Here is a 25,000-nt window from a genome sequence, read left to right as displayed (position 1 = left end):
ACGGATTAATTTCGTATCTCGAGGTACTACTGTATATCATAACTCCATTTGATGAGAGATGCTACCAATTACAAAAGAAAGATTCAAAGCATAACCTGTACTGTACAGGCAGTCCCCAGTTATCTGCGATCTGGTTTTATGGCGCTTGTCTAGCACTATAGAATTGGCAATTTTCGGGCACCACAACGGAATGAGTTCGGCTATCAGCACCATAAGGATGCTTATGGCACTGATAACTGGTTATCAGCACCATAAGCGCCATTATGGCATGGCGCCATAAATCACTGAGTTTTGGTTTATGGTGGTTTTTGCTTATCGGGCACACTCCCGGGAATGGAACCCCCACCAATAACCGGGTACTGCCTTTATATTCAATATCTCTGTCAAATAACATTAATTCTTGTGAATTTAGTAGATGACTCATGATAGCTTCCAAGGTGTTTTCAGTATTTTAAAAACTTTTTTTGTTTTCAGAGAGTGCACATGTGACGGGCCCCACCACTGGCTCTATGACAATTGCAAAATGTTCTGTGGCTTCTTTTGATGATAATTCCAAAGCTGCAAAGAATCAGAGAAATGCACAAGCTAGTGTTCTGGCATCCTTGCCTAAAGTGAAGGTAAGGAGTGTCCCTAAACAACTATCACTACTGCTATTCCTATAGAGTTATGAGACTTGCATACTGTATAATATTAGCCAGTTAGTAGTGATCAAATTTTGTTTTCTCCTGTAAATGCAATGAAAACAGGTGCATGTGTGCAGGTGCCTTAGCCATATTCATGGCACTGTAATGTGTATCATTTCATACCATTTCTCTACATATATTGATTGATAGTTTTTTCACTGCAGAATTGTGGTTAATGCTGTTCACCAGTTTTCACAGTTTTTTTTATGAACTTTATTAATAGTTGTCCTGTGGATTTCCTTCCCAGCCAAACACTAAAGGCTTTTTAAGAGATTTCTTATTGAATGATTTTGCAGGGACTCAGCAATTTGGGTAATACTTGCTTCTTCAACTCCGTCATGCAGTCACTTGCCCAAACTCATTACCTCACACAGCTGCTTGATGTTCAGTGTCAAAGCGGTCAGAGAGTTTACCTTCCAGGACAACAGACTTCAGATCAAAGCAGAAATGGAGAAAATGATGTTGAAAAACGTATGACGGAAAATGGAAGAATAAAAAAGCAAAGGAAAGAAATTATTCAAGAAAATGAAAATGAAGATGACGAGGATGTGGAGTTGGCAAGTCATGAATTGTTTTGTGGTAGTTGATCAGCCAGTTTTGCTTCATTTTATGTAGATTTCTTAAATTTATGGCTCATATTAGTGTAGTTTCCTATTGGAGTTCATTTCTCTTAAGAATATTTTATACGTGCAGTATCAGTCATAGGATAAGCAGTCTGTAGTCAGCTGTTTCCTTCTGTTTGCCTTTGTATAAAGCAGATTGCATTAATAAGAGCAGTCAGCTGATGGTGGTAAGATGGAAAGGAAACACGATTATTTCTGCTGTGCAAACTACACACAATTGTAAATCCATAAACAAAAGGCCAGTTGAATTAAGACAGTTTCTTGTAATGTACCCAAAATAACTTAACATTATGGTTTAAGTATTAATCAAATAAGTGATACTGAAGGATGTTAAGTAACATATTAAGTAAAGTCTAGTATTTTTATTGTGGAATATTTTTCCAGTCACATAACCAATAATGTTCTTTGTTGTAAATGAAGGTAGTCATATATATATATATATATATATATATATATATATATATATATATATATATATATATATATATATATATATATATCTATATCTATATCTATATCTATATCTATATATATATATTATCCTTTTACACATTACGTAAATATCAGGGCTTCTCTTCTTTTGCAGTTAACTAGAATTTATTTTTTTGTTGGGTATTCCAACATTAGCACCCCAAAAGGGGGGGTAAGTGGGGTAACCTGTCAGAGCACCTCATGCAGTGCACTGTAGGCATTACATGAGACTCTTTGCAGTATCCCTTTGGCCCTTAGCAGCAACTCCTTTCATCCCTTTTTCATATGCTCTTTCTTCCATCTTACTTTCCACCTCTCCTAACTGTTGTTTCATGGTGGAACTGCAAGGTTTCTCTCCTGTTACACCTTTAAAACCTTTTTACTCTCAGTTTCCCTTTCACCGCATAACAGTAAAATGTCCTAAGGTCCTGCAATCAGGCTATCCTCCACTTTGAAGCACTTTATTGTCCTCAAAGGTATTAAGAATATATATTCTAGAATGATGAAACTATTGATGATAATTCAAGGAAAATAAAACTAAGGCTTACGTTTTAGCAATCATTAATACAAAAAGGAAATATTAATTAAGTGTGAGTGGTATCCTTCTTTCTGGGAATTGGAAACATTCTTTTAACTAAGGGTTCCTAATTGTCACCAATCATGACTCACTTCCCATCTGTAGAGAATGTAATACATCGTTAATTTTTTTTTTTTTAAATAGCTTTCACCATTCTCATTCTGTACAATTATCTATGGTTTTAAAGCTATAAGTTGTTATGTGATGTCATTTAACATATTGAGATTCTGATGGCAAAAGTAGTTGTCATCCATTTTTCAACCTCTTGAGATTTTGACGATGAAAGTCCACATAATGGAAAGATTTTTAGATAATTTTTTTCATAGATCATATATAAGCATCATAGCAAAGACAATTGAATATGGCACATGGGTGTTTGTAGTTATGGTGGCTGGTAGGTGGACACAGCTCATGAGTGCTCATGTAGGGTGCCACTGATGTGCCCAATTGTGAGAGTATTTGACCTTACTTTGAGTGCTGTGAAAATTGCTGTGGCCAACGTGTCGTATGCACAGTAATATCTATTGTTTGGTAATATTTTTTTGGACTGAAAATTGGTTCACTCATTGCTGATTACAGTGAAAGTGCCAAAGTGCCAGAAAATGCTGTTTTATGCTGAAAATGCCTGCTAATGAATGATGATGTATCAGACCTACCTTGTGACACCATCAGAGCTAAACAAGTTTATTAGAACTAGCTGAATTCCAAAAGCAAAATTTGACCCCTATGAAGATCAATAAGTACTGGAGCTCTTTGACACAAGTAGCTGTGATGTAGAGCTTGATTCTAAAGTGATTTTGAGAGTGAGAATGATATTCCCATTGTTCTCAGAAAGAGTGAGGCTGTTTTGTGAGAGCATGCAAGGTTGCATGACCAAGGCAGAGGTAACTAACCAGTTGCTTCAACCTCAGCCTCTACCTTTTATGTTGATGTTGAGGATGATTCGTCTACAGATTCTGACCCATTACAAATTTTAGATTTTAATAGTGTCTTAGGGATGAGAATGCAAGTACCCTTGACTGCCTTGGGATTTATCCTGCTTTATTTTACCAAAGAATTCTTGCAGTACCTTGAAAAGGCAACAAACAAATCTGTGAAATATTGCAGAGATGTGTTGAAAAAAGTGCAACTTTGTGGCAAGATGCAGTATTTCAGATGAAATGCATTAATGTGAGTGTTCAAATTTTTATGGGCCTTACAAAACGACGCAGGATCGCATGCATTAGACCAAAAATAAGTTCTATTCATTTTGGTGTTCTTTGCTGATGACTTTTAGCCATTTCAGAGTTATTGTGATATTTCCTTGTGATGAATTGGTTAACTATACCAGCAGACAACAGTGATATGTTTGTGTTGGTGTGTCCAGTGCACAAATGTATGACAAAGTTTTTGCATTATGTATGTGCTAAAGAAAATCTGTTTTTTGATGAAAGTATGCTCCTTTTCAAAGGGGACTGTCATCCAAAGTATACAGATCAAAAAGCCTGATAAATTTAGAATCACATTTGATGTTTAGTGTGAGTTAGACACTGGATATGTCCTTGATTTTATTGTTTAGCCTGCTATCGCCTGGCGGCGGCCAACCATAAGCCAGCATTCTTTGAACCATAATAGTATTGCTATTTTTCATCGTAGAAGAAAAGTAAGATCATATTTGGAATCCTCATGAAAAGTCTGTCAGTGTAACATTTTCTTTTTTCTCTTCAACTAATATTAAAGAAGAATTAATATTAAAATTAACATGGCCAGAGATCCATCCGCCTATTTGAATAAAAACGGCAGCCGGGTAAAAACCATCCCATAATAGTACTTACTGTTATTTTTCATTACAGAAAAAAAGTAAGAGCATATTTGGAATCCCCATGAAAAGTTCAATCAGAATAATGCTTTCTTTTTTCCCTACGAATAATAATAAAGAAGTTAGCATGGCCAGATATCCGGCCTTAAAATGGCACCCGGGTAAAAGCTATCCACTATAAACTATTCATATATTTTTCGACTTTGGTTCAATTTGGTCTAGTTGTTTCGCTCTCCATGCAAGCTTACACATATACATACATAATCTGGCCGTCAGCTTTATATATACAGGCAGTCGTCGGTTATTGTGGGGTTCTGTTCCCAAGGGGGTGCCGATAAGCAAAAACTGCCGCTAACTGAAATTTGGCGATTTATGGCACTTATGGTGCCAATAACTGGTTATTGGTGCCATAAACACCATTATGGCACCTCTGTTAGGTATGTTACGGCGCCGATAACCGGAACTCTGCCTGTTATGATACCATAAATCGCTGATTTTATGGCGCTGGACCAGACCGCCGATAACCGAGTCCTCTGATAACCGGGGACTGCCTGTAAGTATAAGATTGTTTCTTAGTCAACATCGTGTTTCAGCTAATGTAGTGGTACCTAAATAAAGAGTCGCATTTGTTTATTGATGATTATTATAATTCTGTGGGCATGACCTAGGAGCTGTATCATCATGGAGTACACTGCAGTATTACATTACAACTCACGCAAGGGGCTTCCAAGGCACTCGGGCTGCTTAGCAAAAGAAATCTGTCTGTTACTACTTAGCACTACCAGAGGAAAGGAAACATCCTCATTCTATGTTTGATGGACATGAGGTTGGTTATCTTGATAATCAACCTGTAAAGTGCTGAGACAGGAAAAGTGTTGAAGGGAGGTATCTCAGTTCCAGACTATGGTTTGGAATGATCCCTGGCCATGAAGGAACAGATAAGGTATATCAGAGCCATTGCTCATTTTGACCAAGTGACCAAATATTAGTTTTACCAGGGAAACAGTCGAGTGATTGAGAAAGATGCTTATGTACTTACTGCAAATTGCATTACAGAAGGATTTTCTTCTGTATTGCAAGAAATAACCAATTAGAATAAGGAGCCTCATTCAGTTTCATGAAGTTACATATGAGGCAGTCATTGAGTTTGACCCTGGTACATGGCCTACAGTGAAGGATGTAATCTCACATGCAAAGACTTACAATTCTGGTTGTCTTCCATGGCTTACCCTGTCCGTGGCACCTCCACTGCCATTGATAAATTGTCAATGGCAAGCACTCCCATATCTATTCCTGCAGTGCCTGAAGACGAGTGCTTACAAAGTGAAGGTCAAGGGTCTCGTTGACAATCACTTCTATTTCCAAGGGTAGTGTTCATATGACTAAAGAGCTGTCAGATTTCATGGATTAGAAAAAAATGCCAAGTGTGTTTAATGAGTTACATATGGAAGAATGCTGCCTTTCAATGTGCAGCTTGCAAAGCCCTTATGTAGACACTAATATTGTTTGCAAGTACGTATGTCTTGCATAAAAGAACTTTTGGGGTACCATGCTGTGGAAAGATTACCATGGGCATGGGAGGGGGCAGAAGTACGTAGTGCAATTGAAGACTGCCGTCTCCTCCTGGTTGTATGACTTTATCTGCTAGGTCTTCAGAGTTGAGACATATAGATATTTACACATACAAACACACACATATATCCAGCAGGACAATGGAAGTTTTCAGATATAATAAAAAACACTGTTGGTGTAAAATGTAAATTTTCCTTCTTACATTTTCAATATAGGCAGTCCCTGGGTTACGACGGTGTCGGCTTATGACGTTCCGAGGTTACGATGCTTGTCAGTAGACGTTATTTCCAGGGTTACGACACATGTTCCAGGGTTACGACGCCTACAACGTTCATCTGGGAGATGAAATATGACACCAAAAATGCAAAATAATCAATATTTGAAGGTTTTTTTGATGAAAAATGCCATTAGAATGCAGTTTACATAGTTTTCAATGCACCCAAACCATTAAAAGTAAGGTTTTCTTAGGATTTTTGACGATGTTCCGGCTTACGATGATTTTCGGCTTACGACGCATCTCAAGAACGGAACCCCCGTCGTAACTTGGGGACGACCGCCTGTAGTTAGTAACTGTATACACTAAATATGTTAGGCCAGAATTAACAAGATACAGTGCATCCATACACTACACTACTTTATGCTAACACAATGCAGGCATTGTACATACCATACAGAATACTATTATACTGCAAAATATATTTGCAAAAGGTGATTTGCACTTTTTCCAATTTCTCTTAAGAATATAATAAAATCTACAAAAATAAAAAAATAAAGAATAAAAGTTGAAAAAAGTTTGTACTCCTATTGAACACAGTACGCAAGGTACAGTATATTGCACATACAATACACTACCATATAACATGGTTAACACTTTTTTCTGTATTATGTCTACACATTAAAAAAATCAGTAGTAAGAATTAAAACAAAACGTTTATAACTCTGTTGTGTCAAAACTGCGTACGAGGCTGAACTTTTAAAAACTTGTGCAGCAGCTACCTCACTTTATGACTAAAGTTGAAAGCCAGGATTGCCACCATTGTCATCCAGCCATTCCTGGATGTCATTCTTAGGAAGTCTTTGCTGCCCTTGGTGAGTTGGGCACCAAAGTCACCAACATCAAAGCCATGGAACTTGGTCATGACCTTTTCGGCATTCAAGATATGGTTCCAAGTGCGCACCAGTACCTGTCAAGTCGTAGATGGTAGATTTCAACAAATACTTCCACAAATTCTCTAGAGCCCATTCCCCCTTTGTACCAAAGCCTTGCTTTTTCTCATGGTCATCCACAAATACCATCAACTCCTCCAAGAATTTCCTCTGGTATAGCCATTTTGTTGCAACAATAACACCTTGGTCCATTGGTTGTTTGAGTGCAGTTGTAATAAGGGGCAAAGAACAATCCTGCTATGACTTGTCACCAGCCATCTGGGCTGTTGTAGGATGCAGAGGTGCATTGTTGATGAGAAGTGAAACCTTCATTCATTTGTGGCAATTCTGAGGTTCTGCGTCTGTTTACAACAAATCACCTCCTTACAGAAGTGGTTATGGAACCAATTGGAAATTATCATGGAGGTGAACAAAGCCTTTGCTGGATGAAACCAAATCACTTGGAGATTATCCATTAAAAAACCCACACAGGGCTTGCGGTTGCTTTGCATATCCAGATGTGACTGGTTTGCAGTGATGCCTACCAAAAGCATTTACATGTAACAAAGCATACATGCGTTGCTTGGAAAGCTTTCAACCTGGTAATTAGTTTCTTTGTCATAAGCTGAGGTGTTAGCGTGTAGGGAGCCTAGAAAAGAGCAGTTTCCTCAGCATTGTAAATTTGACATAAAACAAGGTCTTTATTTTTCACCAAGTCTTTCAGCATCTGCCAAAATTCCTCTATTCCCTCCTCAAAGGTATTTGAATCTTTGCCATGAGTCTTGTTGGAGAGCCCATGTCGAATTTTGTGTACTTCATTGCAGAACCCTTCATATCAGTACCATGCACATGCACACTGGCAGCCCCTTGCAGGCAAAACCAGATCTAGGTCAGCTGTTCAGTTTCATCTTGATGGGTTATGCCATTATTGCAGGCCTGACTCCTAGATGTCATCTTCACAAAGTCTGCTGCATGCTTCTTCAGCTTGTCCTTGGCTGATTTGATGTCATACAAGGTAGACTGGGTAGTGCCCTATTCCTCCATATGTGCTGTTGACCAAACCAGCCTTGATCCTCTCAGCGATATTCATTTTTTTTTTTTTAATCAGTGGCACTTTCCTAGCCCTGTTAGGAGATGGTGGGGTCTTACTCAGTACACACAGCAATAACAGCTCCTGCAATGTCACAGCCACCACAACAAAAGCAACTTGTAGAGAGAAAAGCATAGTGAGATAAGATCACACAGCATCTGTTCTGAACACGAATGATGAGAACGGATTTTATCATGTTGCACATCTCAATCAACCACTCAAAAGTGAAAAAATGTAATTAGACAAAAGTTTACAAAAACTATGAATGTTTAAAAATTTGATGAACAAGGGGGTGTGTGATGACATTTCAAATGATGATGTGCTCTCAAGAGGTCAAGCAACTAATTTAAGTTGAGTAATATAAGCATACTGTATTGAAAAAGGAGAGTTAAATGAAGAATTAAGGAAGTAAAGTATAAATATTTTAATATGGTAAATAGACAATATAAAATTTAACTGGATAAAATTTTTTAAGCACTTAAAACATGGAAGCCACAAGCAATGGAATTTTACCTGGACTATAGACCAGTTGTAGTCTAAAACATGTTTTTATCTGTCCATAATCATTGCTGCCACCAGCTTTACATGTAGATTATGTAGATTATAAATTTTTCACAAAAATTATTGTAGGTATAGATTGAAATAAAGTACAGTGAAGACAAGGAAAGACAACTTCATAAAATTGTCTGCAGTCTTTGTACAATCCTTCATTGTGTTTACTTCTATTACCCATAGTGTGAATGCAGGTGGTAGATTTTACTTAACGGCACCTGAAATAATAAATTATATTAATGATTTTGTATGTACATCATATAATACATATTATATTGACAATGAATTATTGTGATTTATGTCAAAATATTAAAGTTATATGTATGGTTAACAACCATTATCCTATCCCCTACAATATTGTGAACTTGGGATGCAAACTGTATTCTGTATAATTATAGTATATTGGCTATAATAGTTGAAGTAGGTATAGAAGATAATTGATAAATACATGCAGTACATATACATATACACAGTATTTGTAAAAGAGCTGTAAAATGAGGTCTGTTAAATATTAGTAAAATTAATTATACAATTTAATTTAACATTGAAATAACTATATATTTACTGATAGTTCAAGAATGTATATACTCAAATTTATTAATTAGTTTTGTAATCACATTAAAGAAATGATAGATAACTGTTAGTTCACAAATAATTGACAATTGCTATATTTAAAATCTTCACTATTCAGTCAAATATTTGCAAATTCTACAGAACTGTGAACATGACTTCATAAGTCATGTTAAGTAGTTATATTCAAGTAAAAAGGAGGCATTCCTAGTATTTCAAAATTAGAATTTATTTTTTATCATAAACTTTAGTTAGAAATTTATTATTAGTAATAATTTTAATTTTTTATTTCTAAGAAAGATCCTGTTTTATAAGGATTATGTATTATTATTAGTAACTTCAAATACTCTAGGATATATTGAATAAATTGAACAATAGCTTCATTGGTAACAAATCATTGATATGTTCTGTGTATTTTTATGTATAAAATTGTTATGTAAAGGATTGTTTTGTAAGGATTAAGATTCATAGAAATATAGATATGAATTGGTCGTCATGACTGTAGTTAGCACCCATAAGGATTCATTTTCATTTTTTCTAAATTTTATCAACTGAGTATAGTTTTGGTTTATACAAAATTTTAGTTTTGAACAAAGTAAGTTTTGCTAATTGTTATTTTAGATATGTATATGTATGCATATGTATAGTAACACCTCAACTTAGTGGACTTCTGTAATTATCAGCTGTGATATGATAATTTTGCTATGCTGCCATTTTAGATGTCATACATTTTTAAGTAAACTCCTTAGATTGAATGAGGTGTGTAAGTAGAGATTAGTTTAGGTTTGGAACTATGTGGAATTGCTGTTAGTGGCAAGATATCTTGAGATTTTGTTACTCATAAGAAAGCCTGTTGCTTTTGAACTTAACTAAGAAAGCCAGACCCTTGAAGTCTCTTTTAAGGTGAGGTGCTACTTCTAAACTTTTAGGGTAGTAGTATTGTTTTGCTTCTGGATTATCATGCATCTTTAGCATTGCTTGATGTAAATTAATTGATGACTTTGCTTTATCCCCTTAGCAACCTCTGGATTTAATCTTACCAGAGGGTGGGAGTCTAACTCTAGCTACTGCAGTCTTTTTAAAAGACATGCATTCCGTGGGTAAAAATGCAATTCTCAACCCAGGGCACTTATTTGGACAGGTAAGTGTAACTTCTTTTTTTTTTTTGTCTTGAGAGAATGCCCATTGTGGATTATCAGTTTTCTATGTTTTCCTCAATAGGTCAAGATACTTGTTTGAATTTTTGTCACATACATATAGACAAATTAGCATTTGATCTTCCAGCATGCAGCTGAGAATTAAATCTTATTTTAGTTCATGGTATTCTTTGACATGTATGTTCAAGTATATGATGTTTTGACATTTTTTGCTTTGACAGTAGAAGGTAAACCATCTTAGATTGAAGCTGCAGCCATAGGGTTTTATGGGTGTGTTTATGTGGTTTGAATAAGGAACCTTCATTAGTTATGCTTCATTCCACTCCTGGTCTTTAGATTCAGCATACATTTCTCTCATGTAAGGTGACTGAGCGTAGCAAAGATTAATTCCCACTGGAAATGTTTTTTTGAGTTTATACCATTGTTTATTGTTTTGATGCACTGATTCATTCCTTTACTTGCCTAGAAATCATCACATTATTCTTCAGTTTGTAGGATATGTATTCTTGTTGTAGTGGGGTTAAGGCATTGTAGTATTTTTCAGTTATTTGTAAAATGATGGCACACTATTCCATTCTGTACATATTGTAACTTGAATGCTATGTCAACACTGCAATACATACAATAAGCTTTACAGTACATCATCATTGATGTTTTTTTGTCCAATGTTCCCATTAGTATGTGTTTGAATTCTCTCCACTATTACAAATTCGCTCCACTATTACAATTAAGAAAGTTAGGTGTCTTCATGATGTGGTGTTATGAGAATTAGTATTAATGTGTTGCATGGAATAATTTCAGTGTGGTAGCTTCATTAAGACCTTAACAGGTTTTTTTTAGATATTAACATGAATGTTGCCATTAATGTTGATGTTCTTTTAACAGTTGCATGGAAGGGAGACTGAAGTAAGTAGTGTTAAATGAAAAAATATTTCTTTCATGTCAGTCAGACCTATCATTCATATAGAGCATGTTTTGGAGATCTGAATATCCCCCAGGTGTGTGTATTCTGATGTTTGGTAAATGAAAGGGGCAGAGTTGCAAAGGGTTTTTGTTCATCTATCCTTTTCTTTGTTCATTTTACTTCAGAATTGTACACATCAGTGTAAGATTCTCCCAAGTTTGGTGTTTTGATTATGAAAATGCTTACTTATCATGTTACCCAATGTCGAAGGTGCTTCGACCTCAAAGACACAATGACCTAATTTTGAATAGCAAAATTTTAATATCAACATTTTGTTGTGCACATTTGACTGTCTCAGTACATTGAAGTACTGTGACATTAGTTGGTACAACATATTGGTTATTGTGGTCAATATTTAGTTCATTCATTTAAAAAAAACTTGGTTTTTCAAGTTAATTGTTTTTGACAATTCTGATATTAGCATACCAGCAAACTGAAAAAGTTGAATAGTATATGAAGTAACATTTAAGTTGTAAAATGTCCAACCATGTTTCTTGGTGCATGTAAATGGCTGGTGTTGTAGCTTGTGCAGTATTGTATCATATTGACAGCAATGGATGTAGGCTCATGCAGACACTTTTCAAATCTCGGATAAAGATGAAACAAGACTATAATGCAGACTTTTAGAAGAACAAAATACAGGTTTACGTCCTGTATCTGAATTCTAAAAACTGAAAAAGTCTAAAACCAATTTTTTTTGGAAGTGTCAGTTGGAATGTCAGGTATTTGATGTATTGCAAAACCATTCAAGTCTCACTTAGTGAGAAAACTTGTGCTTACCACATACTCGCATATCATGACTTTCCAAAACATAAAAAGATTTTAGGGGGTCACATCATATATGAGATGATAAATTTGTGCATGAACTGTTGTCCCCAGTTAGGCTGTTACACTGACAGTATTCATTTGAAAAGTTACATAGTACAATTGACAGTTATATTTAAAATAATGATAATTTTAATACAACTATTGTTCTGTGTACAATATTCAATTACTGTATAGTATTGCACGTATTATCGTCATATCGTTTTATTAAACATGAAAAATTGTGATCATGTGCCATTTGCATTCTGGCAGTATTTACATACTCAAAGTCATCAGGGTGATGGATTTTTCCGACATCATCAATTCCAGCTCAGTGAAACAGTTCAGATACATTTTTGTAAGTTATCAAAGCTGAGTTTAAAAATGCAGGGTATTGGGTAAGTCTGTAGAGGTCGCTGTTCATGTTAACGCTTGCCATCAACTTCTTCCAGGCATATTCTTTCATTGGTGTGATATGAGGGCCATGAATCCACTCATTGTCTGTATTCTCTGATAGTAGACTTTGTCCATTTGTATCTTCAGAAGAAGTAATAGGTGCTTGCAATACAAGGATACAGAGCTGCTATCTCCCAAGTGCTGGAACCACAGGTCATTGACATGAATACATCCAGCCACTTGAAATACTCTTCCATCACTTAAAAGGAAGGTCTTCCTCATAGGACAATCCAAGTCCCTTTAGGCCACTCAAGAGGTTTTCATGCTTCATCTCTCAATGAAATCTGCTTTACTGCCAGCCTCATCTCACAATGAAATCTGCTTTACTGACACCCTTTGTGTCTCCAAGGCATGGGAGTTGAATGACATGTTCTGTCTGGCTATGTCATGCATACCAGACGTTTGTCTCTGGTTGACTTGTCTCTCATTCTCAATTCATCACCAAGACATAAACGGCATTCAACATTTCACTAGTCCTCTGTTTACCCCAATCAGCACTGATTCCCAAGGGTACAAATGACCATCTTTGAATAGTTAACTATTCAGCACTGCCTCAAGAGGACCTGGCAGCTAAGATGTTAAACTAAACTGTTCTTATGACTGCATCAACAGCAAATGTCTTGAAGAGCACACTGCCTTACGGTATGAGGGACGTCATCCTTCAGGTGCAATCTTGTTTCAGAAGAGTTTGACAAGCATAGATGAGGCCCCCCCTGAACTATTTTAGCTTTCATGAGGAATATTGAAAACTCAACCTCCATGAATACAGATATATGGAGGCCACCACAAGTACAGACATATGGAGGTGTGAGTCAATCTTTGACATTCTTTTGATTACAAAGGTGCTATGCTTAAGTGGATTAGGTTGTACTTGTTGGAATTTTTAATCATTTCAGGTCAAGTTTACTGGCAGTAGATGTGGCCATCAAGGGTTTTGGCTTTCATGGCCCCCCCTGAATGGTTAGTTGATCTCGGCATTTTTTCATATATATTCCACAAGTACAAACTGCTTACTTTGCTCTCTTGGATCCATGGGACCTTTGTGTTAGACTGACATTCTGTGCTACTTCACCTCATAAATTGGGCTGTGTATGATCAGTTGGTTTGATGTGAAGCAAATAAATAATATGAAAAGATTTTTCATACAAAATTGTTTTTATACATAAAATTACCATTTCCCATCTTCCTGTTCTCACTGGGTCACATACTTTTTGTATGTAACAGAATGAAAGATAGTTATACTTCTTACTGATGGGTCATGGTCATCACACTTGCATGAGCAGTTGTTCTTAGGTACTCTGCTTCTTCATCCTGCAGAACAATAGAATTCATGTCTTGGGATATTCATACCTCGAATGAGGGCTCAACATGATTGATTGTCTTGTATGAAAAAAATGTTTCATGTTGTAGAAACTTTGTGTTTGATGTAGTCTTTAGAAGTAGAAAGATATGGTACTTTCATAAGTATTACCTTCTATTGATTAATCTTTAGTATTACTAAAAGCACCTATGTTTTGTCACAAACTATTTAATTTAACATAACTTACTCGTACGTCATGCACAAATCCCAGACAAGTTCCATTTTGTAGAGATTATAAGGTAGCTCATGTAAGTCAGTGCATGCTCCTATGGTCTTTCTGTTTTTGTTAGTTCACTGAATTGTTCTTTGTGTATTTGCTAATTGGTTAGCGCTCCAGTGATTCCTAGACTTTTGGAACTGTTTAGAATTCTTGTTTAATTTTTATATAAAATTTATTTTTTCTTTGCACTGGTGAAAATTTTAATTACATTAATAATATTTTTAGTGAGTCCCTGTTTGCTTTGCGAACAGCTTTGGCAGTACATTGGGAATTCACTTCTTTGAACCTTTCACTAACTTGGAGTTGTTTAGTCTCTGATCTCTAATTTGTTTAGTAATGATTTTGTAGTATAATTTTCATTTTCTTTTTTGTGAGTGTAGTTCTTGTGACTTACCCAGTGAGTGGTTTTGCCTAGTTAAAGCTTTGGTTTAAAGTTAATGATCATTTTCACGTACCATGTATAAATGTTTTGTGTAATATTTTATTTTTAGTATTGATTCAGGAAGTGTGAAATGTTGATTCATTACTTTGAAAGTGCTTCATGGTAATTTATTGCTAGGTTTTATTAACTTAATGAGTCTATTACCTTCCCTTTTTTTCTGAAACCCCTGAATCTGCTTTTGTATGTACAATGGTACCTCGTTTGTCGAACGTTTCTTATGTCAAACTTTCCGTTTTTTGAACAAATGCTTGTACTTCGAACTGACTGATTATGTATCTAGTTTATACTTGTATTCGACGGTCTACTGGGTCTTACAAGTTAAACTGTATTAAATTTTTTTTCATTTACAATACGTATATAGTTTAGTGATAACCATATTCAGCAGTATAAATAAAAGTATAAAGCATTTAATATAAAATTTAGTTTTCAATATAACATTTAGTATAATAGATGTATAAAATCGTATGTAACCACGGTGACGTCACGCCCAGACTTGAGACTGAACAAGGGAGCGTTGATATGTTGAGGAAAGTAGGAGAAGAGAGAGTTAAAGTATTACTGTGTGTATGTAAAAGCAATAACAATTCGCATAAGGGAATTTCCCAATAAATTTAACATAATGACAAAATATGAAAACAATCAAATGCAGTACAGAAAAAAAAGAAAAAGAAAAGTCTTAATTGAGCCAGTGTTCGGTGTGCCGAGTGAGACAGTCTAGTTGAACAATATTAACAAAATAGTACGTAAATGAAAGAACAAAGCTTTTCACAATAAAATTTAGCATAAATGATTAACAAAATCATCCGTCATTGCAGTTATACATAGCTAACTTGAGGTAGAGGAGGGAACGTTTATTTTTTTAGGAATAATGAAGGAATGATTTTAAGTTATCGTGCGTCGTGGTATTGTTAAGGAGAGAAGAGACAGTACAATCTTTACTATAATATGTACGTAAAAGCAGTACCAATTCACATAAAAATGAAATATTATTTCACTATAAATTTAACATAATGATAAAACATGAAAACAATCAAATGCAATACAGTAAAAAAAAAAAAAAAAAAAAAAAAAAAAAAAAAAAAAAAAAAAAAGCTTGTTTGAGTCAGTGTTCGGTGCGCTGAGTGAGAGAGAGGAGTGGAGAGGGAAGAAGGGCTCTGCTTCCCACTGACTTATAGATTCAGTTAATGGTGATCAAGTTTTATGGCACTTGTGTAGCACCATAAAATTTGCGATTTATGGGGCCATATATAAGTTTGAAAGGAGAGATGCCATGGGAAACCCTTTATCACCTCTCCTTTCAAACTTTATAATAAAATTTTTTGAAAGACAACACCTCCTGAATATCACACTTGTCCCCTTAAAGTGGTACAGATATGTAGATGACATCTTAGTAATCTTACCTGTTGGTATTGATGTAAATGATTTATTGTCTAAATTGAATAATTTAGTGCCATCCATAAAATTCACTGTTGAAATTGAAAATAACAATGTCATCCCTTTCCTAGATGTATTAATACATAGAGAATCTTTCCAATGTAAATTCAGTTTGTTCTGATATGTATACAAACCCTTGGTCCTTTAACAATAGGAAGGTACTTAGCGGCAGCTGAACCGGTCGTAAGCTTCGAACAAGGAGGCTCGGTAGTTAACTACTTGTCCGGCAGTTGGTGGTCAGTCTGACTGCGAGGAGAGGATTCACTTTGCTTTCGGCCGCGCTGGTAGATGGACGTGTTGCTCACGCCTCTGCCCGCTTCTGTCGTATGCTTGGTTTGCTTCACTGCGTGAAGACTTTTTTGCTTTTCGTTTTACTGTGTGCTATTGCAAGGATATCAGTAAGTACGTGTGTGTTTTTTATATTCATACAGTGCTTTATTCGTGTAATGGAAATGGAATCACAAGAGCCAGAGAGACCCCCTCGCCCCCCATCAGCCACAGATTGTGCCCTGGTGTGGAGGGCCGTAAGTGTGGGGCCTCTCGGTCCTTTTTTGAAGTTGACCCTCATGAATTTTGTACTAGGTGTCGAGGGCGGGAATGCTCTCGCACCGATACATGTGAATTATGTGTGTCTTGGTTGGAGGAGCAGTGGGAGCGCTATGGGGGGAGGAAGAAGCCGCATAAACCGGCCAAGGAGTCATTGGAAGGATCTCCAGTTACTTCCTTGGTTACGGACACATCTTCTTTCCTTCCCCCATCTCAGCTCCCTCGTATGGCTCCTTTCCCTTTGGGGGAGGGATCTCTCTCCTTCTCCTCTCTCGATCAGTCAAGCGTGGAGGGGGGGTGGCGAGGTACCCCGACATCCAGTTGTATTCGGGGTCTTCCGTTCGCTCGGGTGGGCGGGAACTGTCCCCCCCCCCCCAGGGCAAGGGGAAATTCCCCCACTGACTCACCCGACTTTTCCTTCTTCAGGTTTGGCTGCCACGGGGGACGATCTTGGACGGGCCTGGTACTTGCTGGGGCGTCCAAGGGACACCAACGATTCAGGGGCTGCTGAGTTACCTGGCGAGAGGGGCCATACCGGTAACCCACGGTCTGACCACCACGACTACCACGACGGTGTCCACGCCGGGCTACGCTGCTCCGCCACACTGGTCTATACCAGCACGTAGCCGCGGTGACCCTGACCAGATGCTGTGACAGGCACTTGCTGCCGGAGGTCGAGGATGTCCGCGGTGTCGCTGCACCTGGGTTCGCCGCTCTTGCTCCAGCCCCTGACTTCCAGTGTCCCAAGAGCTCGCCTCTGGACCTGCCTCCTGTGCAGAGGATGCCACTGGTTCCTGCCCCGCCTCCTGTTCCTGACTGCGATGCCGCTCCAGCCCCATTACCAGTTCCTGCCGCCGTCGTTCCTGCCCGTGGTGTTGCTGCTCCCACCATCAGGTCCTTCCGGACAGGTGCAGTCGGGCCCTGTTGCTTCGGCAACTGCCCCGCCTCCGACTGGATGGAAGACCTGATGGTGGTCCTGAAGAAGCTGATGAGGAAGAAGAAGAGAGGAGGAAGGTGTCGTCTTCATCTTCATCGTCTTCTTCGTCGTTGTCGTCTGCCGCTGCTTCCCCTTCGACTTCTAAGGCCCCACAGCCTAAGAAGAAGAAGGTTACCTCCTTCTCCCCTAAGAAGGCTCGTCCTGAGACTTCTAAGGGCCTGTCCCACTCCGTTGGGACGGGTGGGACTTCCGCTGGTCCTCCAGTTCCTTCGGGAACGGGGCCCGTCTCTCCTTCCGCAAGGAAGAAGAAGACGGGGACCGGAGGAGCACCGGCTACCACCGGTACCTCCTCACCTGGAGCCAGAGGTTTTGCCTCAACGCCAGGTACCATCTCAGCCTCTTACTCGCGAGAGGTACCGAGTGTACGGTCACCCGCGGGTGACCATGCAGCCAAGCCCCAGGCAACCCAACTCCGCTTGGCGCTAGGATCCAGGCAAGGGGCGGAAGACTGGCGGGGGTTGCTCAGGTGACTCCCACCAGACCAGCGATCGCTCTCGTGGCAATCCGCTGGTACCCAGGGCTGACGCGACGGTCTCAGACCGGCCGCGGGCTGAGGCTAGGAAGCGGTCCCCTTGGTTGCTTGAACCAGCCTTGGCTGTTCCAAGCGGCATGGCGTGGCGTGAGGACAGGCCTCGCTCCCACTGCGACAGCGGACTCTGCAGGTCCCCTGACTACCGCTCCTACTGGGACCGGGCGGAGAGGGGGACTAGGCCTGCAGCTCGATCGCCACTGCGGGTTGGCAATCGCCTGTAGCCCCCTCAGCACACCATTTCTGCTGGTGGGCGAGGGGTGAGCGTCAGGTCTCCCTCTCCGATCCCTTCAACTTCCTCGGGCTACACCGGGAAGAGCGAGGCAATCAGGAGTGATCGTTAGCGGCGTGCCCCTTGCGATCCTGCCACGACGCCCTACAAACCTGGCACGGTCCTAGGCCTGACCAGATCATACACGCAGGTGGTAGGAGGAGACCATGAGGGGTCTGTTGTGGTTCCTCCTGTGGAAGGAGGAAGATCTCGGGAGGCTTTCTTGCTGGAGGGGCTTGACTGTCCGACTCCGCAGGATGCAGTCACTCCCGAGATCCAGAGGTCGTTCACTGAGGTTATTGCGCTGATTCGTCAGCACAACGACCTCAGGGAAGATCACCGCTCCCACCTTCCGAGCCTACATCAGGCTTGTAGGCTTTCTGGGGACCTAAGAAGGAACCCAGGACGACGGTGGGTCTGCCGCGATCGCCTTGGCTGACAGCGTACTGAGCCAGGTGGATGCTCTTGTCTCCGGACAGGAAGGTTCGCTTCGGTCCGGTAGGTCTTCCAAGCTCCCCGGAGCTAGCTAGGCTAACTCCAGGGGTGTCTCTGCAGCAGCTCCTGTCGGAGAACCTCTGGTTCTCGCAGCAAGAGGCACTCGCCTTGGAATCTACCGCCATGGCAGCATTCCAAGCAGTCTCATGGATCGACCTGTGGTCCCTCACAGTGTCGAAGGGCCGCGGCCTCCTTAGGGAATATTTCTCCTGAAGGGGACCTGGCTTTTGTGAGACTGTGCCAGTCTGGAGGTAGGGCTATCTCCTACCTGGCCCACCGGATGGCTAACCTGTGGGCCAACCTGGTTCTCCGGCGTAGAGACGCTGTCCTCACCCGAGTGACCAGGGCGGCTGGGCGAGAGGCGGCCCTGGGTCTTCACAATGGACCGGTGCGGAGTTCCTCATCTCTCTTCCTCAGAGAGATGGTGGACGCTGCGGTGGAACAACGGCGCACTGATGATAGTGACTGTCTGGTCCACCAGGCAGTCTCAAAGGTGGCTTGGCAACCTCGGACGACTGCGGCTAAGCCCAAAAGTTTAGCTAGCGCTTCCTGCAGCTAAGACGATTGCCTCGTCGAAGCCGAGAGGAAAGACTCTGCCTTCGACTTCTTCGGTAAGGAGCGACTGTAACCAGCCCTCCTCCCAGTCCTCTCGAGGAGGATATGGGAAGAAGAAGTCGAAGAGAGTCAGGAAACGCTGGGGACGGCGTTCCCCCTCACCTGCTGCCGGAAGTTGGGGCGGTGCCTGGGAGCCATTGGGCGACATGGCAGCACTTTGGAGCAGAGACTTGGATAGTAAACGTCCTTCAGGACGGATATCTACTACCCTTCGAGTCTCGGCCACCCCTCACCTCCAACCCGGTCCAACTGCAAACATACGTTCCTGGTTCGACCAAGGACGCAGCACTTCAGCAGGAAGTAGAAGCCATGGTGAGCAAACGTGCTGTGGTGATCGTATGGGATCAGTTGCTGGGCTCCTACAGTCGACTTTTATTGGTGGAGAAGTCCTCGGGGGGGGCTGGTGCCCGGTGATAGTCTCTCCCTTGAACCGGTTCGTTCGCCAGACTCGGTCACGATGGAAACAGCACGATCAGTGCTTGATTCCATCAGAGAGAACGACTTCATGCTTTCTGTGGATCTGAAGGACGCGTATTTCCAGATACCCATCCATCAATCCTCCAGGAAGTACCTCCGCTTCATCCTCAACGGGACGGTGTACCAATTCAGTGCACTTTGTTTCGGTCTCTCAACTGCCCCACAGGTGTTCACGTGAGTGTTCAATCTGGTGTCGGCTTGAGCCCACTCGGTAGGGATACGTCTGCTGAGGTATCTCGACGATTGGTTAGTCCTGGCGAGCTCCCGCTCGCAGTTGCTGCAGGACAGGGATCGACCCCTTGAATTTTGCCACGATCTGGGGATCGTAGTGAATTACAAGAAGTCAGATCTTGAACCCAAGCAGAGGATGAAGTACCTGGCCATGCTGATCGACACAGTAGCAGGGCGAGTCTTCCCCGCAGATTCGCAGATCAGCAGGTTCAGGGAGGCAGCAGAACAGTTCCTGTCCTTTCAGGAGCAACCAGCTCAGCATTGGCAAGTCGGGATTGGCCACCTGTCGACGCTCGAGAAGCTAGTCCCTCACGGGCGTCTTCACCTGCGGCCCCTTCAATGGAGACTAAAGGAGTGTTGGTCACAGGCAAGGGACCCTCCTTTCTTCCCCGTGTCCCTTACGGAGGAGGTGAGGCCGGGCCTTAGCCTGGTGGCTGGACGACGGGAACCTCGTAAGAGGAGTGCCTCTTCGCACTCTCTCTCTCTCTCTCTCTCTCTCTCTCTCTCTCTCTCTCTCTCTCTCTCTCTCTCTCTCCCGGAGATGCTGCTCTTCTCAGACGCATCGACCGAGGGATGGGGCGCACACCTGGAGGAGTTGCTGGCTGCAGGTGTGTGAGATCATCACGAACAAGCACTTTCACATCAACGTCCTGGAGCTCAAGGCAGCATTCCTCGCTCTCCAAGAGTTCCAGGATCGTCTGGTGGGATACTCAGTGAACAAGCAGGGGCCTAGTGTCCCTTCCGCTGCACAGAGCTGTCAGCCCGCTGCGTTCCAGGCAAGGAATGTGGTAGCCGAGAAGCTCAGCTGTCAGGATCAGGTGATAGGAACCGAGTGGTCCCTTCACCTGTGGGGGCGTCCAGTCATGGATCTGTTCGCCACCCGGCACAAAAAACTCTAGGTTTTCTACTCGGTTGTGCCGGACCCATGGGCAGCTGCAGAGGACGCTCTCCAACACCCATGGGACAACCTCATCGTTTATGTCTTTCTCCCGTTCTGTCTGATTTGCAAAGTGATCAGCAGGGCGCTGATCACTGCGAATCTTCGGATGATCCTGGTGGCACCCAAACGGCCTCAAGTCGTTTGGTACCCGGACCTGCTGGCTCTGCTCGCCGAAGCACCGAGGGAGATTCCCCCTGGCACATCCTCCTGCGCCAGCCACATGTAGAACGGTACCACCGGTCCGTCGAGTCCCTGTGTCTTCACGGCTGGCTGTTATCCACCATCTCTTGCGAGCGAGAGGCTTTTCTCGCAGCGCAGCAACAGATATGGCTGGATATCCCTGACAGTCCCCTGGCCCTAGTCCTTAAACTGCGAGGTGTGGACATCTCCTCTTTCAAGATCTCCCTCCTGATGAAGAGCTTCAAGAGGTCTTGCTCACCCAGGGAACTCAGGCCCCCGGGGTGGGATGTGACTCACGTCCTTAGTAGTTTGACTCACAGACCCTTCTAGCCACTCCGAGAGTCACCAGACAGGGATCTGACCCTCAAGACCCTCTTCCTGCTGGCCCTGGCATCAGCGAAGAGAGTAGGGGAACTCATGGTCTTTCCTTCGACGTCAAGCATTCCAGGGGAGGGGGATCCATGACGCTCGATTTCGACCCGAACTTCGTAGCGAAGACTCAGAATCCTTCAGTCCCTGACGACTGGTTCGAGTCTTTCATGATCCCCTCCCTGAAGAAATTTACTGACAATGATGCGGATGAGTTGCTGCTTTGTCCTGTGAGGGCGCTACGGCACTATCTGAAGAGAACTTGGCAACCCAGGCCTGAGTGTCAACGCCTCTTCGTTAGCACTGGGGTTACCAAGAAAGAAGTGTCCAAGAACACTCGTTCCGGCTGCGTGAGGTGATCAGGAGGGCGTACAATACGGCTGGTAGTGACGACACCCTTACTCTTCGTCCGAGAGCTCACGAAGTCAGAGGTATTGGTCCAACCCTTGCGTTCCGCAAGAACTTCTCCCTGGCGCAGGTACTGAAGGCAGGGGTTTGGGCCAACCAGACCACCTTCACTTCATTCTACCTTCAGGATATTACCTTGGACACTTTCCTTTGGACCTGTGGTGGCTGCTCAACGAAGTATGTAGTCAACCCAGCACCCGAGGGACAGAACAGCATCACTTCCTTGTGTGACTGCAGGAATGGACGAACGAAAGAGTGTGTGACTGGCTTCTCTTCTTCCTTCGTTCTTCTCCTCTACCTGTGGGCAGAGGGCCGCGGTCGTCACTACGCTGAACAGGAGGCCGATGCAGGTAAGCTACACGACTGAGCTCCATCCTATCCCTTTCAGTAGGGATAGGAGTATATATCCGCCACTCCCCATCAAGGGGGGAAGTGGAAGCCAACAAGAGACAAACCCATGACTTCATTTTGGCTCTTGAAGTAGGAACTAGTTCTTGCCTTTTGCTATCTATAAGAAGTACGCTTGCCTCCCTCTTATAAATTTGGTCCAGAAGTCTGACCACTGATCCTGAGGTACACACCCCAATCAGTTGGGCAGAGGCTAGGATCCCTCCCTCTGCTCTTACGACCAGGGAGGGAATCCAAGGTAGGACGAACACCAGTCTGTTCATAAGACTCAGATTCCACCCACCAAGAAGTGAGTCTTCCTATTGTTAAAGGACCGATGGTATGTATACATATCGGAATAAATAACAATTTGGCGGAAATTGTATTTTTCCTAACTACAAACCTGAGGTCCTTTACACATAGTCCCACCTCATGCCACCCCTCACTCTGCGTTCCCTGGGCCTAAAGCAAAGTGAATCCTCTCCTCGCAGTCGGACTGACCACCAACTGCCGGACAAGTAGTTAACTACCGAACCCCCTTGTTCGAAGCTTACAACCGGTTCAGCTGCCGCTAAGTACCTTCCTATTGTTAAAGGACCTCAGGTTTGTATAGTTAGGAAAAATACAATTTCCGACAAATTGTTATATTTATAGAAAACCCATAAATAATTTAACATATGTACATTTTTATTCTGGCCACCATCTTAATATTAAAATTTCAATTTTTCTTCTATGTTCCTACGTGCTTTGCGTATCATGAGTCCACAATATCTTGACCAAGAAATAGTATACATAAAAAAGATAGGAAACGATCTCTGCTACCCCTCATATAATTGATTTTATCAAAAAAGCTCACAAAAAAAGTTTTATGTGTTGCTAGTAATGAGAAAGAAATCCCTAAATGTACTTAGCTTGCCTTACTTTCGTGGATTTGAAACCATAGGATCAATATTTAAATCGTTTAATGTTAATGTAGTGTTCTCTTATAACAATACCATTAAAGATATGCTAATTAAGAATAGTCCCGTAACAAATAACAACAACATTTACAAAATTCCTTGTAAGGATTGCCCATCTTTTTACATTGGTCAGTCAAGTAAAAATTTATGTGTATGTATTAAGCAGCATATGTATTCAGTTAGAACAGCCCAGACTTCAAGTGCACTGTTTATCCATCTGAGTGAAAAATCTCATTGTTTTAATTGGGGCGATGCCTGTAATTTGCTAGATCTAATGAATTATTATGTTTCAAGAAATTTACTGGAATCAGCAATTATACAAATCACTAATAAAAACAAAACCTAAATCTTAGTCTGGGATTGTACCATTTGGACCGACCCATTATGTAAAATGTTTTATGAAGGACCTTAAAATGAATTAGTCCCACATGGTAGATAGTTATTATTTCTCTTCTCTCTCTTCTCTCTCCTCTCGGGTTCCGCCTCTCTCTCTACTCTCTCTCTCTCGCATCTCTTCTCTCTCTCTCTCTCTCTCTCTCGAATTTATATCCTTTTTTTCGTCTTTTCAATAATTTTTTTAGGAACATTTTTGTAAAACTTCATGGTACTAAGTTGTATATTTTGCCTCCTTGTTTTTTCAAAACAAAAGTTTTGTTTTGTTTTTTGGATGGAATCATCTGTTGACCACGTGTTTTTGCTCCTCCATGGAGTGGCTGCCTAAAAATCGCTAATCTTGCCCTCAGGCGTTTCCTCGTTTCTGTAGAGTTAAATTGACCTTATTGCTAATCTTGTAATGTCATTTTGGATATTAAGCCTACTTTTACTATGTTTTTCCTCTGTATGATCAGTTATGCCTTAGTAGAGGGTCAAGCTAGACCGAAAGTTCTTGGCTATCTCGCTTTTCAATTTTCCTTCATGGCAAAAACTTTATTTATATATATATATATATACATATACATATATATATGTGTATGTATATATAATATATATATCCAGGCGCCCCGGGTTACGATGGGTCCGGCTTACGACGTTCCGAGGTTTACGACGCTTTTTCTTAAATATTCATTAAAAAAAATCCGCCCTGGGTTACGACGCTTGTTCCCGAGGTTACGACGCTGACGCTTCCAACGCTCCGAGTTTACGACGCTTTTAAAAAACACATACTATGATAAGATAAGAATCCTTTATAGTTTAGCACAGTTTCTCTCTCTCTCTCTCTCTCTCTCTCTCTCTCTCTCTCTCTTTGTATTTTCCAACGAAAATAATCACTATAATCTCTCTTCTCTCTCTCTCTCTCTCTCTCTCTCTCTCTCTCTCTCTCTCTCTATATATATATATATATATATATATATATATTATATATACTACGAATATGTTTTTTAGTATGATAAAATAAATGATTTACTATTTTCAAATATTAATATTAATTTATACAGCAATAATATCAATTCATTAAAGAAAATACCATAGTGAATTAGTAAGATTTTAGCTTATATTTAAAAAATTATGGAAGAATGAAGGAAATCCCAGTCTTCTTGAAGTAACTTCCAGTAACCTTTTTCGAGATCCAGGTACTAAAATTGTCAGCTATATATCTAGTTCTGTGACAGCCAAGAGGGGGAAGAGCTGGGGAGAGCTGCTAGTGTTGCAATCACGTGGTCCTGACATTTTCCCCTC

General features: G+C 41.1%; 1 protein-coding gene across 1 annotated transcript in view; it reads left to right on the top strand.

Annotated features, from left to right (window-relative positions):
• Positions 1-25,000, top strand: part of LOC135216856 (ubiquitin carboxyl-terminal hydrolase 16-like) — a 426,609-nt gene that overhangs the window by 152,965 nt on the left and 248,644 nt on the right. Inside the window, 3 exon segments of the mRNA XM_064252406.1 lie at positions 475-617; positions 980-1,240; positions 10,101-10,223. Coding sequence (XP_064108476.1) covers positions 475-617; positions 980-1,240; positions 10,101-10,223 — 527 coding nt within the window.

Source organism: Macrobrachium nipponense, chromosome 11, assembly GCF_015104395.2.
Source record: "Macrobrachium nipponense isolate FS-2020 chromosome 11, ASM1510439v2, whole genome shotgun sequence".
Taxonomy (NCBI): Eukaryota; Metazoa; Arthropoda; class Malacostraca; order Decapoda; family Palaemonidae; genus Macrobrachium; species Macrobrachium nipponense.
The sequence above is the reverse complement of the archived record's forward strand: the minus strand, read 5'-3'. Positions and strand labels throughout refer to the sequence as shown.